Here is a 14086-nt window from a genome sequence, read left to right on the forward strand (position 1 = left end):
TCTCTGGCCATGAAAATAATCCTAACAGTTCTAACGTTGTCTCAACTGGATGCCCTCATCCTTGGTAAATCTCCTTTGTTCCATTTCTCCATCTTTATATTCTTCCTGAAGTGTCTAATATTCCTTATTAGACCTAACTAGTGATTTATAAACTTCTCATGTGATCTCTTTGCTTTTATACCTGATTCATCTACCTATAAACCAAAGTAATCCAGTTGCTTTTTTAACCACTTTATCAACTTATGCTGCCATCTTTAAGCATTTGTGTATGTGAATACCAAGGCATGTCCTTCATATGCATTTTTCAAAATCGTGTCATTTATGGTATATTGTCTCTCCATATTCGTCCCCCCAAAGTGCATCTCTTAGCACTTTTACATTGAACCGCATAGCCATAGCTTCTGCCCTGTTCGCCATCCCATCTGCCATCCTGAAGTTTACAACCGTCTTCAATATTTACTCTGTCGCTTATTTCTGCATTCTTCCAGATGTAGGGAGAAGCATTATAGTCTGGATATATAAAAGATGAGAAAAGTAATGGACTCTAAGCTACCCTTGGAGAAACACCATTGCAAACCACTCCCAATCTGAAAAATAAGCATTCCAGCATCAATCACCCTTTGCTTCCCATTACTGAGCCAATCCATGTTGGCTTTCCTTCATTTACCTATGTCTTTCCAAAGTTTATCTTTTCCCTGATGGTGGTTTACAACAGCTTCTCCACCACCAGTATTGGGCTGAATCTCATGTAGTTCCTCAATTTATCCCCCTCCACTTTCAGGAATAATAATATATTAATACCGCCTAATCTGTTCACCCACTTCTTCACCTCCTGCAGCTTCTATGGCAATATGGCGACTACTACTTGTAATGTGACACCTGGATACACTGCTGTTCTACCAACCACTCCTCAGGCTTTGAAACTCGGAGCTTGAACTGAACAGCTGAGGCATTTACTGCACCAATGATTATCTTGGATGTGTGAGGTGCCCTTGAGTTCTCTCATAGAACAGGATGTGCATGCATCGATTCTGCTGGCTTGCCGTGATAGTCAATCCAAGTAACCTCTTAATCACTTGAAACCCTGGCTGCTAAAATGTGTGATAATGAACTCTTTAAAAAAAGTTATGACACTGACATATATAAACTCTTGAAACTGGCCTTTATAAAGTGACCTCAAAAGTGGAGATACTAAAATAGTTTTAAAAATAAATTAACTACAAACATGAAGTGATTTTGATCAATCTAAAACACAATGGAAGCTATAAAACAAATTTTCAAAAGTTGTGCAGAAAAGAATTATTTAATGACACTAAATAACCAATTACCCACCAATCCACTCCCTGCATTGTGATACACCTTTTGATTTCCTTTCTTGTTTTTCTGACTCTGATTGTTCAAACTCATTCTGCTCTCACTGGCTGTCTGCTGCCAGTTCTTATGGTTCTACCTGTTGACCTCTTGCACTTTTCCCACTGAGGCTCACGCCAGTCTCTCAAATATTGGAAGTTATTAGTTCAATTCAGTATTGCACGTCTGACCGAGTAAGGGTGGAATATGAAGTCAAGCATGTCGGCAGAAGAAACGTTGAAAAAAGTAATTTATTTATTAGTCACAAGTAGGCTGACATTAACACTGCAATGAAGTTACTGTGAAAATTCCCTAGTCGCCACACTCTGACGCCTGTTTGGGTACACTGAGGGAGAATTTAGTATGGCCAATTCACCTAACTCACACATCTGTTGGACTGTGGGGAGGAAACTAGAGCACCCAGAGGAAACCCACGCAGACACAGGGAGAAGGTGCAAACTCCACACAGACAGTGACTCAAGCCGGGAATTGAGCTGTGAGGCAGCCGTGCTAACCATTGTGCCACCTTGCTGTCCCTAAAAAAAAAAGTATGGGAAAAATCAAGATTTTTGTGGTATAATGAACATAGGCCAACAGTCAAAGGGAAAGGCTACATAAACCAGAAAAGCTAATTAAAAGGAAATTGAGGTAACAAGGGCATGGTTACGTGTTTAAAGCAAGCTGATTTAAAAAGTGACAGAAGACAACAGTAAAATGTAGAATATTTATAAATAGCTGGTATAAAAGATGTGGACATTTTTCTACTGATGAGTCGTCTTAAAAGTTACGATGGTAGAGAGGGAGGTTATAGAAACTTAGAAGAACAATCACATGAAGGGGTTATTGAGGGAAAATAGAAATTATTAGACACAGTAAATGAGTTATCGCAGGTTAGTGAATGGTCCAGGCTAATACAAGAACATCGAGATGGCTACAAAGAATCATTAAACTATTGGATCTTGGTTTGGTAGGGTCAGACTAGCTTCAGTGAAATGAGGGAACAACTAAGAAAATAGACAGGAGGCCTGTTGCAGCGTGTGAGCATCTGCTTCATAGCTGATTCCAGGTAATTTGTGAATTAAGTTCATCCGAGTCTTTATCTTGGCTCAGTGTTTGTCAAATATAATCTGTTGTGAGACTATAATCCAAAGCCATTTCAGGATAATTTGGAAAATCTTTGACCTTATTTACCCCTTGATATATTGTCATGTCGAGATCTAAACACCAAATCATATTCAAAAGTAGAATGTATTTAAAAAAGAGCGTTGTTCAAATATAAGCAGTTAATGAGTGAGAACAGTTGACCTATTTGGTAAAATTTCCTTTTGTTGGCTTTTAAATCAAATCCATGAAACTGAATTGCTCTTCAGGCGAGAAAAGCTGCCTGCCTTGCAAAGAATTTGTGTTCAGACAAAATTTGAAATATTGTGTGCGATTTCTTTCTGTCTCTTTGTTCTAGTTGCTGGTCATGATTCATGCTTTCAGCAATTTCTTGTCATCATAAAAGCTCAACAAAGAATTGATCAGCTTTGAGTAAATTTGGGAAATATTTTACTCTTAGCCAGGTTTGCTATAGATGCCTCAAGACCTTGCCATTGAACTCTTTTCTTTATTAGCTGTTGATTTAAAAAAAAAAAAATTTCTACGCGGACCCGTTGTCAACTTTGTATTCACCTTGTGTTTTCTTAGCCATTTTATCTGCTACCTTTTAAATGTGAATTTGCTTTCTGCGTCTATTTTTATATTCCAGAAAACTAGTCTGTGAAGGATAGAACTGAAGCTATTCTTTACGGTTTTATAGACATTTGTTTTCAGAGGTGCACATTATCAGCATATACATAACACAACCACCACAGTTTCAATCTGTGTCTAGTTAAAGGAATTCAAGTGAATCACCAGTTAATGCCTCCACCTCCATACAGTTAACCACGATTTAATGTACAGTTAACATATGCCACCCTTTTAACAGGGAGATCCAGAACCCACCCTCTGCGTAAAAAAAGTCTTCTCAATTCCTGTCTAACCCATCTACATTGCTTTAAATCTATGGCTTTTGATTACTGATCCCTCTGCCAAGGGATAGGTCCATCCTACCTAGGTTGTCCGTAAGTTTAGACAGCTCAAGAAGATCTCCCCTCAGCTGAACAAAACCCCCAGCCTGTTCAATCTTTCCTCACAGCTAAAATTTTCCAGTCATGACAACATCCTTGTAAATCTTCTCTTTCGACTGCGATTACATGTTTTCAGTAATGTGGTGATTAGAACTGCATGTCATACTCTTATCTGTGGCCCAGCTAATGTTTTATACAGTTCTAGAACAACCTAACATCTGTTCTTGTATGTGATGCCTTGCTAATAAAAGAAAGTGTCCTTTATGCTGCCGTCCTATCTTATCTACTTGCCCTGCTAACTTCAGGGATCTGTGGACATGCACTCCAAGCTCCCTCAGTTCCTCCATACTTGCAGAATCCTCCCATTAATTGTGTATTTCCTTGCCTTTCCTGAATGCATTCCATCATATTTCTTTGGAATGAATTTTATTTCTACCAACCTGACCAGTCCATTGATAAGAGCAAATTACTGTGGATGCTGGGATCTGAAACAAAAACAGAAAATGCTGGAAAATTGAAAACAGTCCATTTGATACCTTCCTGCAGGTTTCTTCCTCCCTATCAAATGCACACTAGCCTCTTAGACACTCATTTTCATATTTTGTGTTTCACTTTTAGCATGGTCTCTGTCATCTAGTTAATACTATTAACTAGAGCAGCATATTTCTTGACCTCTGAACATATGGGTTCAGAGGTATGGAATCTTGCACCACTTGTACATTCATATCATCAATATATAAATGTTTGTTTATTTTTCAGCCTTCATTCACAGTTCCTCATTGAACTGAGATGTTATAGCCTCTGGAAACTTTTACTTTTCATCACTCAAAACTAAAAATCCAATGATAAGGGTAATACACCCACTTTTCTTTCCTAGGTTATTGTATATTCTTATGCCTTCAGTCTCAGCTTTTGCTGCCTTTGCATTTGCTTGGCCTGCCTTTAGCGAATGAGATGTGATAGTATAGTCTGATAGCCCTTGTGTTCCTTAAAACCACTGTTTTCTTTAAATGTTAATATATTTCTGCTTTATACATTTCTTTGAGCAGTATGGTAAATGTTTAGGTGGCATCTTCTCACATGAAAGCACATGATTAAACAGGATAAAATACATCCATGTGGCTCTTGAGGATAGAGAAATAAATTAGATCATGAATACAGACAGCAGGTCGAAACAAAAATAGAAAGTCTGATTCAGCCAGATATCATCTGTCTGATCGGAAAGGTTCAGAAAATAATGTTACAAATGGTGTAATATGGTCAAGAGCAGCGGGTTTGTCATGCAACAGTAGCTTAAAAAGTATCAAGAATATGACGATGAAACATGATGCAAAGGAGTTTTAGATGAGGAAAATAGCAAAAATTTATAAAGAACAAAATGGGAACTGCTTTTAGATTAACTCAATGGAAAAAGAAAGACTGAAACAAAAATAATCTTGCACAGAAGTATCGTGAATGAAATACTTATATTTCTATGAAATTTGTTCCAAAAATTATCAAACAGAAAGATGCCATTCAGATAATTGCCCGGATTTTACAGTAATAATAAGGGCCAAACTGTCAGGTGTTTGCTGTCATTACTCATCTGAAACTGTCAACAATTTATGTAGGTTTCACGTGCGTAGTTCATTGTGTTAATCCAGAAGTTGGTGTTAGTGAGTCTTGTTTTAGAGTACACTGGAGTTTCTCCCTCTTCAAACACCCATTCCATCACTGCCCCACAGACTGCAATCAGTTGACAATCACAGAACTGACAGGAACCTGCTCTTGTACACTATTAGTCTTACTGTAAAAATGCCTGAAAATGTTGCACCCAATTGAATGAGGTGTAACTGGGTCCTTAACAGCATGCTAGGTTCAGAATTGCTGCTGAAAGACATTTCTGGCTTTGGAAAAACTGATTCTATATTTGTAGATGTCAAATTTTTCTTGGTGAAGTAAAGTTTATTTATTAGTCACAAGTAGGCTTACATTCACACTGCAGAGAAGTTACTGTGAAAATCCCCGCGTCGCCACACTCCGGCGCCTGTTCGGATACACTGAGGGAGAATTTAGCATGGCCAATTCACCTAACCTGCCCATCTTTGGATGGTGGGAGGAAATGGAACACCCGGAGGAAACCCACGCAGACAAGGGGAAAGCGTGCAAACTCCACACAGACAGTGAGCCAAGCCGGGAATCGAACCCGGGTCCCTGGCGCTGAGTGCTAACCATTGTGTCACCGTGCCGCCCCAATAGATATAGATATAGATATTGATATATTTAATATTTTTATAGATACAGTTCTATGTTATTCTTTTATACTTGTTCGATATTTCAATGATGTGTATATACCCCAATCGTTTATTTCATTTCCCATTAAATTAAAAGTGGAGGATAATTGGTGCATTTTACTTCCTGGTTTGCTGTCTTTGAAAAGACTTCACTGTGATTGGCTGTTTACCCTGCTTGATGAACATCACTGTTTGACGCCTGGAGTTCTTTTGACTTTGAATCAAACTACGCAAGGAAAGGAGAAATCACACCACAGGGATGCTAGAACTTAATAGGTAGCATTTTTCAAGGTCAGGAGTGGGAGCTGTTTCTTTGTTGCTGACTGAGAAATTCAGTAAGAAGTTTCACAACACACTTGATGTCTGTGTTGATATGCGCTATCTTCTTGGAGATCCTCTCCACTTGGAGCCGGCAGTTTGCGGTGTTGATGGTAGCCATGATGTGGAGATGACTCCTTACTGTGTTTACCCCAGTCCAATGCCAGCATCTTCACATCATGAGAAATTCAGGCCAACGGCTTATCTTTCAGCATTTTAGAGTCCATTATTTCCTCTTCATCTCAGGTCAAGTGTCTTTTGTTTCTCTCCTCTAATGTAATGCATTATAGGATATCTGCAACATTTAATTCTGTGATTAAACCATACACCTTTGTTGCACTATTGTTACATCTTCCTGCAACTTTAGTGTTTCCTTGCACTCTTGTGTCATTGCATTAGCTATACTAGGACAACTTTTGGTTGTTGATTTGTCCAGGGCTGCTGCCCATCCTAAATTGTGATCTCACTCTCTCTGCCTTTTGACTTTATAGTTTATGGCAGACTGCACATCAGTCCGGGCTCAGCTGGTATAGTTGATCAATTTAACTTTTTTCTGGCTGAATTTCCTGTTGAAGATAATTTTCTTGGGCATCTTAGAAACAGCAATCCAATGCCAAATAGGTTAAACTGTAATGTGAAGCAGCTATGTGCTTTTCAGGATTATGTGGGGGGGGGGGACCCAAAAGAAAATGAAGCTGTTAGAGTGCTGCACAATAAGATATGGTAGGAAAGTCTGTGAGGAGTTAACCAGATCATCATGTTGACTTGGCTGATTGGAAACTACTGAATTTCATTTAATCTGTTTGTGAAACACCTTGGTGTTTTTTTGTATTGATAATAAATACTATGGGTGAGATTTCCCTCCCCCTTCGGCAGTGAGTTTTATGGTGGCGGGAGGCGGCATGCCATTCACTGGCAGCAGGATCTTGTGGTCCTGCCATTGTCAACAAGGTTTCCTGTTGAACATGCCCCTCTCCATTGGGAAACCTGCGGTAGGGGTGCGCCATTGACGGGACCATAGGATCCTGCCGCAAATTTTGGCATGTATAATGTTCCAAGTGGTCAAGCCAAATCTGCAATCACTTTTATTAGTGATTCATATTGGGTGTTTCTCTTTCTACAGTCAGGTATGAAAGATTGGCACAGGGCTATCCTAAGGTCATGTAAGGTCTTTGCTCTTCCAAAAATATCATCATTGTATAAGCTGTGTAAATAGGAGAAGTTAAATGCAAAGGCAAATGCTGATGTTTGGAACAGATTGATATGTGCCTTCAAATGGTTGGTTAATCAGTAGGAATTTTAACAGGACCCTCAATTGAAGAAGGCCTGTTACTCAACTTGATGTCAGAGTGAGTGAAAGGAATATGTGAATTTGGCTGAATATCATTTTTTTCTACATTTTTTATTACTTTTAATTGTTGCCCAAATGTATCTCTAAATCTTGTGGAAAGAATCTTTCAGTGAATCTGATGCTCAAACAAAATGAGAAGTTTATGCTGCCCTGAATTCAGTAATTTGCTCTAACTAAATAGGGCTGGACTCCTAATCATGATGTGGACCTGCAGAGTTTCACTGGCTGTCTTGTCTGGAGACAATACACATCTTTTTAGCCTGTCTTGATGCTCTCTCCACTCACGTTGTTTTGTTTCTTAAAGACTTGATTAGTTGTAAGTATTTGCATTCCAACCATTATTCATGTAAATTGAATTTGTGTCTTTATATGCCCTGTTTGTGAACAGAATTCCCACTCACCTGAAGAAGGGGCTTGGAGCTCCGAAAGCTTGTGTGGCTTTTGCTACCAAATAAACCTGTTGGACTTTAACCTGGTGTTGTTAAACTTCTTACTTCTAATCATGCCCATGATTCTGATGCTAGTATCACATTGTTTTGCTTCTCGTTTTCCTTTAGGAGAATATTTTGGAGAGAATTCACTCACACATAGTCTCAGACACTGAAATGGATACATGCACTGTTAAGGCTTGTATCACCCACCAGAAATTTGCCATGACTCTTTATGAGCAGGTAAGATACAGAACACTTTTTATGTAAAATATTTAGAATAACTGAACATATGATTTAGTTGTTGTAGATTTTGAAGAAATATTGATTGCTTAATTTTATGATAGCATGTGCTGACAAAAAGCATGTGGGGCAGAAAACTGTAGAAAATATGTAAATCGAAAACCTTTCCTTTAGGAGAGTTATGGATAAGGTATGGAAATGTTTTTATTCGTTCATGCGATGTGGCCATTGCTGGCTAAGCCAGCATTTATTGCCAAGTATTAATTAGTCTTGAGAAGGTGGTTGCGTGCTGCTACCTTGAACCACTGCAATTCATGTGTTATACGAACACTCTCCGTGCTGTTAGGGAGGGATTTTCAAGATTTTGACCCTGCAACAGAAGGAATGGTGATATAGCTCCAAATCAGGATGGTGTGGGACTTGAGGGGAACTTGATGGTGTTCCTAAGCATCTGCTGCTTTTGTCTTTCCAAGTGGTAGAGGTAATGGGTTTTGAAGGTGCTGTCGAAGGAGCCTTGTTGAATTGCTGCAGTGCATTTTGTTGATTGTACATTCTGCTGCCATTGTGAAGGTACGTTAAAGTTGCCATAGTCCCAGAGTAAGGGAGGGCTGCAAGAGGAAGAAGGCACTATCCAGGACATTGGGTGTACCATCCAAGAGTCAGCTACCTGTAAATGCCAGTGCAATAGGAGACTGGATGATTTTGGACATTTGCACTTTGGTTTACTATGATTTGAGGCCTCATTGCCCCCATTACTGCCTCTTACTGCAGCCATCAAGGTCAGCGTCACTGTGAATCTTTATGCGTTCAGGACATTCTGGGGACCAGGGTGACATCTCACAATCAGCAGCTCAATACACCATCAGATCATCAATGCTCTGTTCTGGAAGATGGGAGTATGCATTCAGTTTGAAGCAAATGGGCCACACAGATGCATTGGAGTTTGATGTCATCGAAGGATTCCATCATGGCCAGGGGGTTATCGTTTGTGCTCATGTAGTTATCAAGACATTGATCGATCAGAGACATTGACCGATTAGCCACATTGGCTTCCATTCATTGAATGTCCAGCTGGTCTGCGACTGCTCATTTGTGATGTGTGACTCATCCAATGTTCCCCGTTCCAAACTAGATAGAGACCCAATTGAGGCGAGTGTGTCTGTGCTGGTGTGAAGTGTTGAGGTATGATGTGACATTGCTGGCTGTGAGGAGACAGGCGGTGACTGTGATGGGGTATCTTGCTCTGTCTTGGCAACTAACCCTGTGAGAAACAGAAGAAGGTGGTGATGAGAATTCTGGTGACTCAGCAGCTGCCTCAGCATAATTAACACCAGCAGTGTATAGGGACAGTATTCATTGGACAAAAATATCCTCCAAGCCCTTTACCTGAAGATAGAGCTTTCAAATGTTTCTTTTATTCACTCATTGAGATGTGGGCATCGCTGGCTGGACCAGCATTTATTGCCCAGCCCTAATTGTCCTTCAACTGAGTGGCTTGATAGGGCATTTCAGAGTCAACCACATTGCTGTGAATCTGGAGTCACCTGTAGGCCAGACTAAGTAAGAATGGCAGATTTCCTTCCTTAAAGGATATTAGTGAACCAGATGGATTTTTATAACAACTGACAACAGTTTAATGGTCATATTAGACTTATAATTCCAGATTTTTGTTGAATTCACCATCCTCCAGGATTCGAACCTGGGTACCCCGAACATTGCCCTGGGTCTCTAGATTACTTGACCAGTGACAATACCACTAAGTCATCACCTCCCTGCTCTTGATCCTGCTCTTCATGATCTTCCATTTTATCACCCATGCCTGGTGTAATGGCAATTAGTTTCTCCACCACTGCCGCCTCCATTGGCTGCTTGGTGATTCCAAGCTGCTCCTGATGTGGATAATTGGGCGTCAATCTTGCCCCAGGCTCAGTTAGGCTATTTGCATTTCAAAATCACATTGCCTCAATGACGCTGATGCGATGCAATGTTGGAACCTGGAAATGAGCTGGTCATTGGGTTTTTGACACCAGATTGAAAATTAATTTCCTTGTATCTCAATATAAGGAATAAAAACAAAACATGCGCCAGCCAAATCTGGCATCATCTGTGAAGTTAGCATTTCAAGTCTGACCTAGTTCAAATGAAAGTTCATAGACCTGAAACATTGGGGGGAATTTTCCCGTTCTGCCTGCCACGGGAATCGTAGTGGGTGAGGGGCGGACTATGGAAAGGCACGTTGATTTTGGGTGGGATTCTCTGGTTTCAGGGGTGGGGGGGAGTGGGCACATGACTGGAAAATCCCACCCAAGGTGTCTGTTCCTCTCTGCACAGGTGCTGCTAGATCTGCTACGTGTTTCCAGAATTTTCTGTTTTAACTTCAGTTTTCCGGCATTTGCAGTATTTTGCATTTAAATTAGTTGACTGACAAACAGGTTATGTGTTCAGTAGTCCTGAAGCACCACAAGTGATTAACCTCCTAAATGTTGATTGAGCGCTTAGACTTGCATTAGTAACACTACAACAATGTAGCTCAGAAATAAACTGAGTTTATATGACTCATCAGGGCGCTATCTTAAAGAAAACAGTTGAAAAGGCTGTTAAATAATATGATGTGAATAACTGTCTCAATGAGGGTGTGGTTTCAAAAGTACATTAATGGGGGCAGTTGAAAAGAGTACGGAAAGGAGTGAATTGGTAGATGACAAAAATTAAACAGATTTTTTAGTGGAAGAGCAAGTGCTAAGTTTCTTAACTGAGAAGTGATCATTTATACATTACACTGGTTGTAATTTTAATTATTGAATTATAGCATTTTACAAAACAGATGGGGTTTCAGATATTTCCGGTTTGAAGTGATCATGACTTTTTAAGAAATTGGAGCTGCATCTACGTACATTGACAATACTTCTTAATTTCTGAACAGAGAGCGATTTCTCAAGTTTATTTCTGATCTACATTGTTGTAGTGTTACTAATGCAAGGCTTGATATTGAAAACGCTTATCACAGCACAATCTGAAAGGCAAAATGGGTATTATAACAATGTAGTAGGATTTTTCAGAAAATGACATTGGCGCAAGCTTTCAATGCATTGTGCATTGGGATGTTGTGACACAAAACCATGTTCGATATCCAATACATTATTCAAATCTTAAACTATCTCCCATGCTTTTTTGTAGTGCGCAAGAACTATTTTAAAACAACAACTTGGGTGATACTGAAATAATTATCATACTATTTAATAAAGAACCGTATAAACACAAATGTTTAGGCAACACATCTTTGCCTATACTAGCAGTATTTTATAGTCTGATTATGTGCAGAACATTGATTATCATTGGTTGCAATAATATAAAATATATTTGCATGCTATTTTCCTTGGAGAGGCATCATTGCCCTGATTCTCTTTCCCCCACCCCCATTACTTGAGTGAAGGAAGATATTTTAATAAGCTGATTATTATTGTAAAAATCTTGTTTTAGAGTGTGTGCCATAGCTGTGGAGCTACTTCAGACCCTTTACCTTTTACTGAGCTGGTACACTATGTGTCCATTACAGCACTGTGGTGAGTAATATTTTGTCTCTTTTTGGAAAAATAATCAATATATTAATGAAAAATGAATCAAGCAAGACATAACAGTCATTGTTTAAATTTAGTAATCAGGTAGACAGGATGGTGGAGAGAAATGAACGTCTCAGGCCAGAATTGTTTGCTGAGCTACTTCGGGCAGCAAGTACTATTGGTGACTTTAGGAATTGTCCGGTAAGAAAATTTAAAGTTTATACACCACCAGGTCCTCTGATTTGCTTTTCTGTTATCATGAAATTATCTTCTGTAGTTGTGCATCATATAGTGTTCCACGGGCTTTATCTGTAGGAGATGAGTCTGTACATGCATTCAGCTGTCAAAACAATGTTCTGTGTCATGATTTCTTTCAAGCATGTGTTGCACTCAAATAATGCTGAGATTTAGTAGAATCTGTTTTAGTGTACTTGAGTTTTTAGTGTGTACTTTATTTTGGTTAATTAATTATTCCTGCTGATGAGAAGCAAGCCTGCAAAAAATAATGATTAAATAACAAGACATCGGCATTTTTGGCAGTATACTTTGCAATATGGTAATGTCCATTAAGCTACCTACACCTTCAGTGTAGTCTGGGTTTCAAACTCATGTTACATGGTGGGCCAATCTCGCACCTTGAATTTGGCATAAGTGGCTTTCCACCGTGCCATTTGCCCTCCCATATTTTAACTTTAACTTAGAGTCTGGTCTAATAATCCAGTGAGCAGAAGATCAAATTACACCATGTCAATTTGAGAATTTGAATTTGGTGTTAAAAAATCTGTACACAGCATACATCAGTGAAAGCATCCATGGAGCTGTTGCAGTATTGTTAAAAACTCAAGTACACTAAAACAGATTCTACTAAATCTCAGCATTATCTAAGTGCGACCCATGCTTGGAAGAAATTATGACAGAGGACATCATTTGACAGCGTGTACAGACTTCGAAATCCTACAGATAAAGCCAGTGGAACACTATAATGATGGACAACCACAGAAGTCTAAGGAAAGCAAAGCTGTTGTTCTTGCCCTGCCCGTTTAATTTTTGGCAGTGTACTCACCTGATGAAGGAGCAGCGCTCCGAAAGCTCGTGATACCAAATAAACCTGTTGGACTTTAACCTGGTGTTGTGAGACTTCTTACTGTGTTTACCCCAGTCCAACGCTGGCATCTCCACATCATGTTTAATTTTTAATTTTGTTTCACCTTCATACTCCCAAGTTTACTGATGTCTGACCTACGATTTTGATATTTAATCTGGAATCCTGAGTGCTTATATGTAGAAAGATGACGGGTGTGATTTTCCTGACCCACTGCGTTGCTCACGTAGCGTAGCAGGCCGGAAAATGTCAGTGGGAGGGCTGTTGGGGGGATGCCGGTCATGACTTTCCCACATAATCAGTCTCGCGCCAGGTAACAGCATTAGGCTGATTACAATATTTAAATCACCTTTTCTATATCATTAGAGAGCCCCAGGACGGTATCACTAATGTTTCCCACCCTGCATGGGTAGGTTGCCACCAGTGGGGACTAAAGCTGGTCCCCATCAACGGGGACCAGGCATGATGGGCTCGCTGATGGGAGCAGAGGCCATTGAGGCCTCGGGAGGTCAGGGGCAGTAGGGGGTGTGCCTTTGGCGGTGCCAGCCTAACACTTGGCATTGCTCACCAGGAAGTGCCAAGGGAGTTGGGCCTGAGGGGGTCAGTCGGATTGGTAGGGGTGGGTGGGGGACCACTGCACTCTGCTACAGCGATGGATTTGGGTGGGGGGGAGCGGGGAGATCAGAGGTTTGGGGATGTTGGCGATCGTGGGGGTCAGGGAAGCCATCGGTAGGCTAGTAGTTGGGGGTGGGGAGGGGGGGGAGTGCACATGCGCCGATCTCCTACGAGGAGATTGATGCATGTACAATGGCCCGCTCAACGTACTGATGCCGACTCCTCGGGCGGGATAAAGAGTTCCATTTAGCTTGTGCTGCTGGTAATGTTTGAAACAGCAATTCAAGATCCAGAAGCTTGTTCTCTCCCTGCTGCATTCCCCAAGATTTAAATGATTTTAAACATATTCAGAAATATTTTTGTGTTCACTGACATACAAATTGAACACGTTGGCATATATCTCCTATACAACAACTATGGAAACATGTTGAACGTGATTGCTGGTATGTTTGAGATTTTCCTTTTTTTTTCATCATTCAGAGTAATTGTGGACAGAAGATAAAGATCAGACGTGTGCTAATGAATTGCCCGGAGATAGTCACCATTGGTTTAGTATGGGATTCTGAGAATTCAGACCTCACATTGGATGTGATTCGCTATTTGGCACCACACCTCTATCTCCCTGGAGTAAGTCAAGTCTTTTACTTTGCCTTATTTCTAACTATTAACTATTGTTTAGTGTTAATGTACAGTAGAACCATTTCCAAACTTGTACAGCGTTTTCAAAATAATTGT

General features: G+C 40.1%; 1 protein-coding gene across 2 annotated transcripts in view; it reads left to right on the forward strand.

Annotated features, from left to right (window-relative positions):
- LOC144494321 (ubiquitin carboxyl-terminal hydrolase 53-like) overlaps positions 1-14086 on the forward strand; it is a 98243-nt gene that overhangs the window by 25716 nt on the left and 58441 nt on the right. For both annotated transcript variants that reach the window (XM_078213819.1, XM_078213820.1), the window contains exons 4-7: positions 7961-8074; positions 11555-11637; positions 11730-11835; positions 13832-13978. In XM_078213819.1, the coding sequence (XP_078069945.1) occupies positions 7961-8074; positions 11555-11637; positions 11730-11835; positions 13832-13978 (450 nt within the window). The remainder of the gene's footprint in view (positions 1-7960; positions 8075-11554; positions 11638-11729; positions 11836-13831; positions 13979-14086) is intronic.

Source organism: Mustelus asterias, chromosome 1 (assembly GCF_964213995.1).
Source record: "Mustelus asterias chromosome 1, sMusAst1.hap1.1, whole genome shotgun sequence".
Classification (NCBI taxonomy): domain Eukaryota; kingdom Metazoa; phylum Chordata; class Chondrichthyes; order Carcharhiniformes; family Triakidae; genus Mustelus; species Mustelus asterias.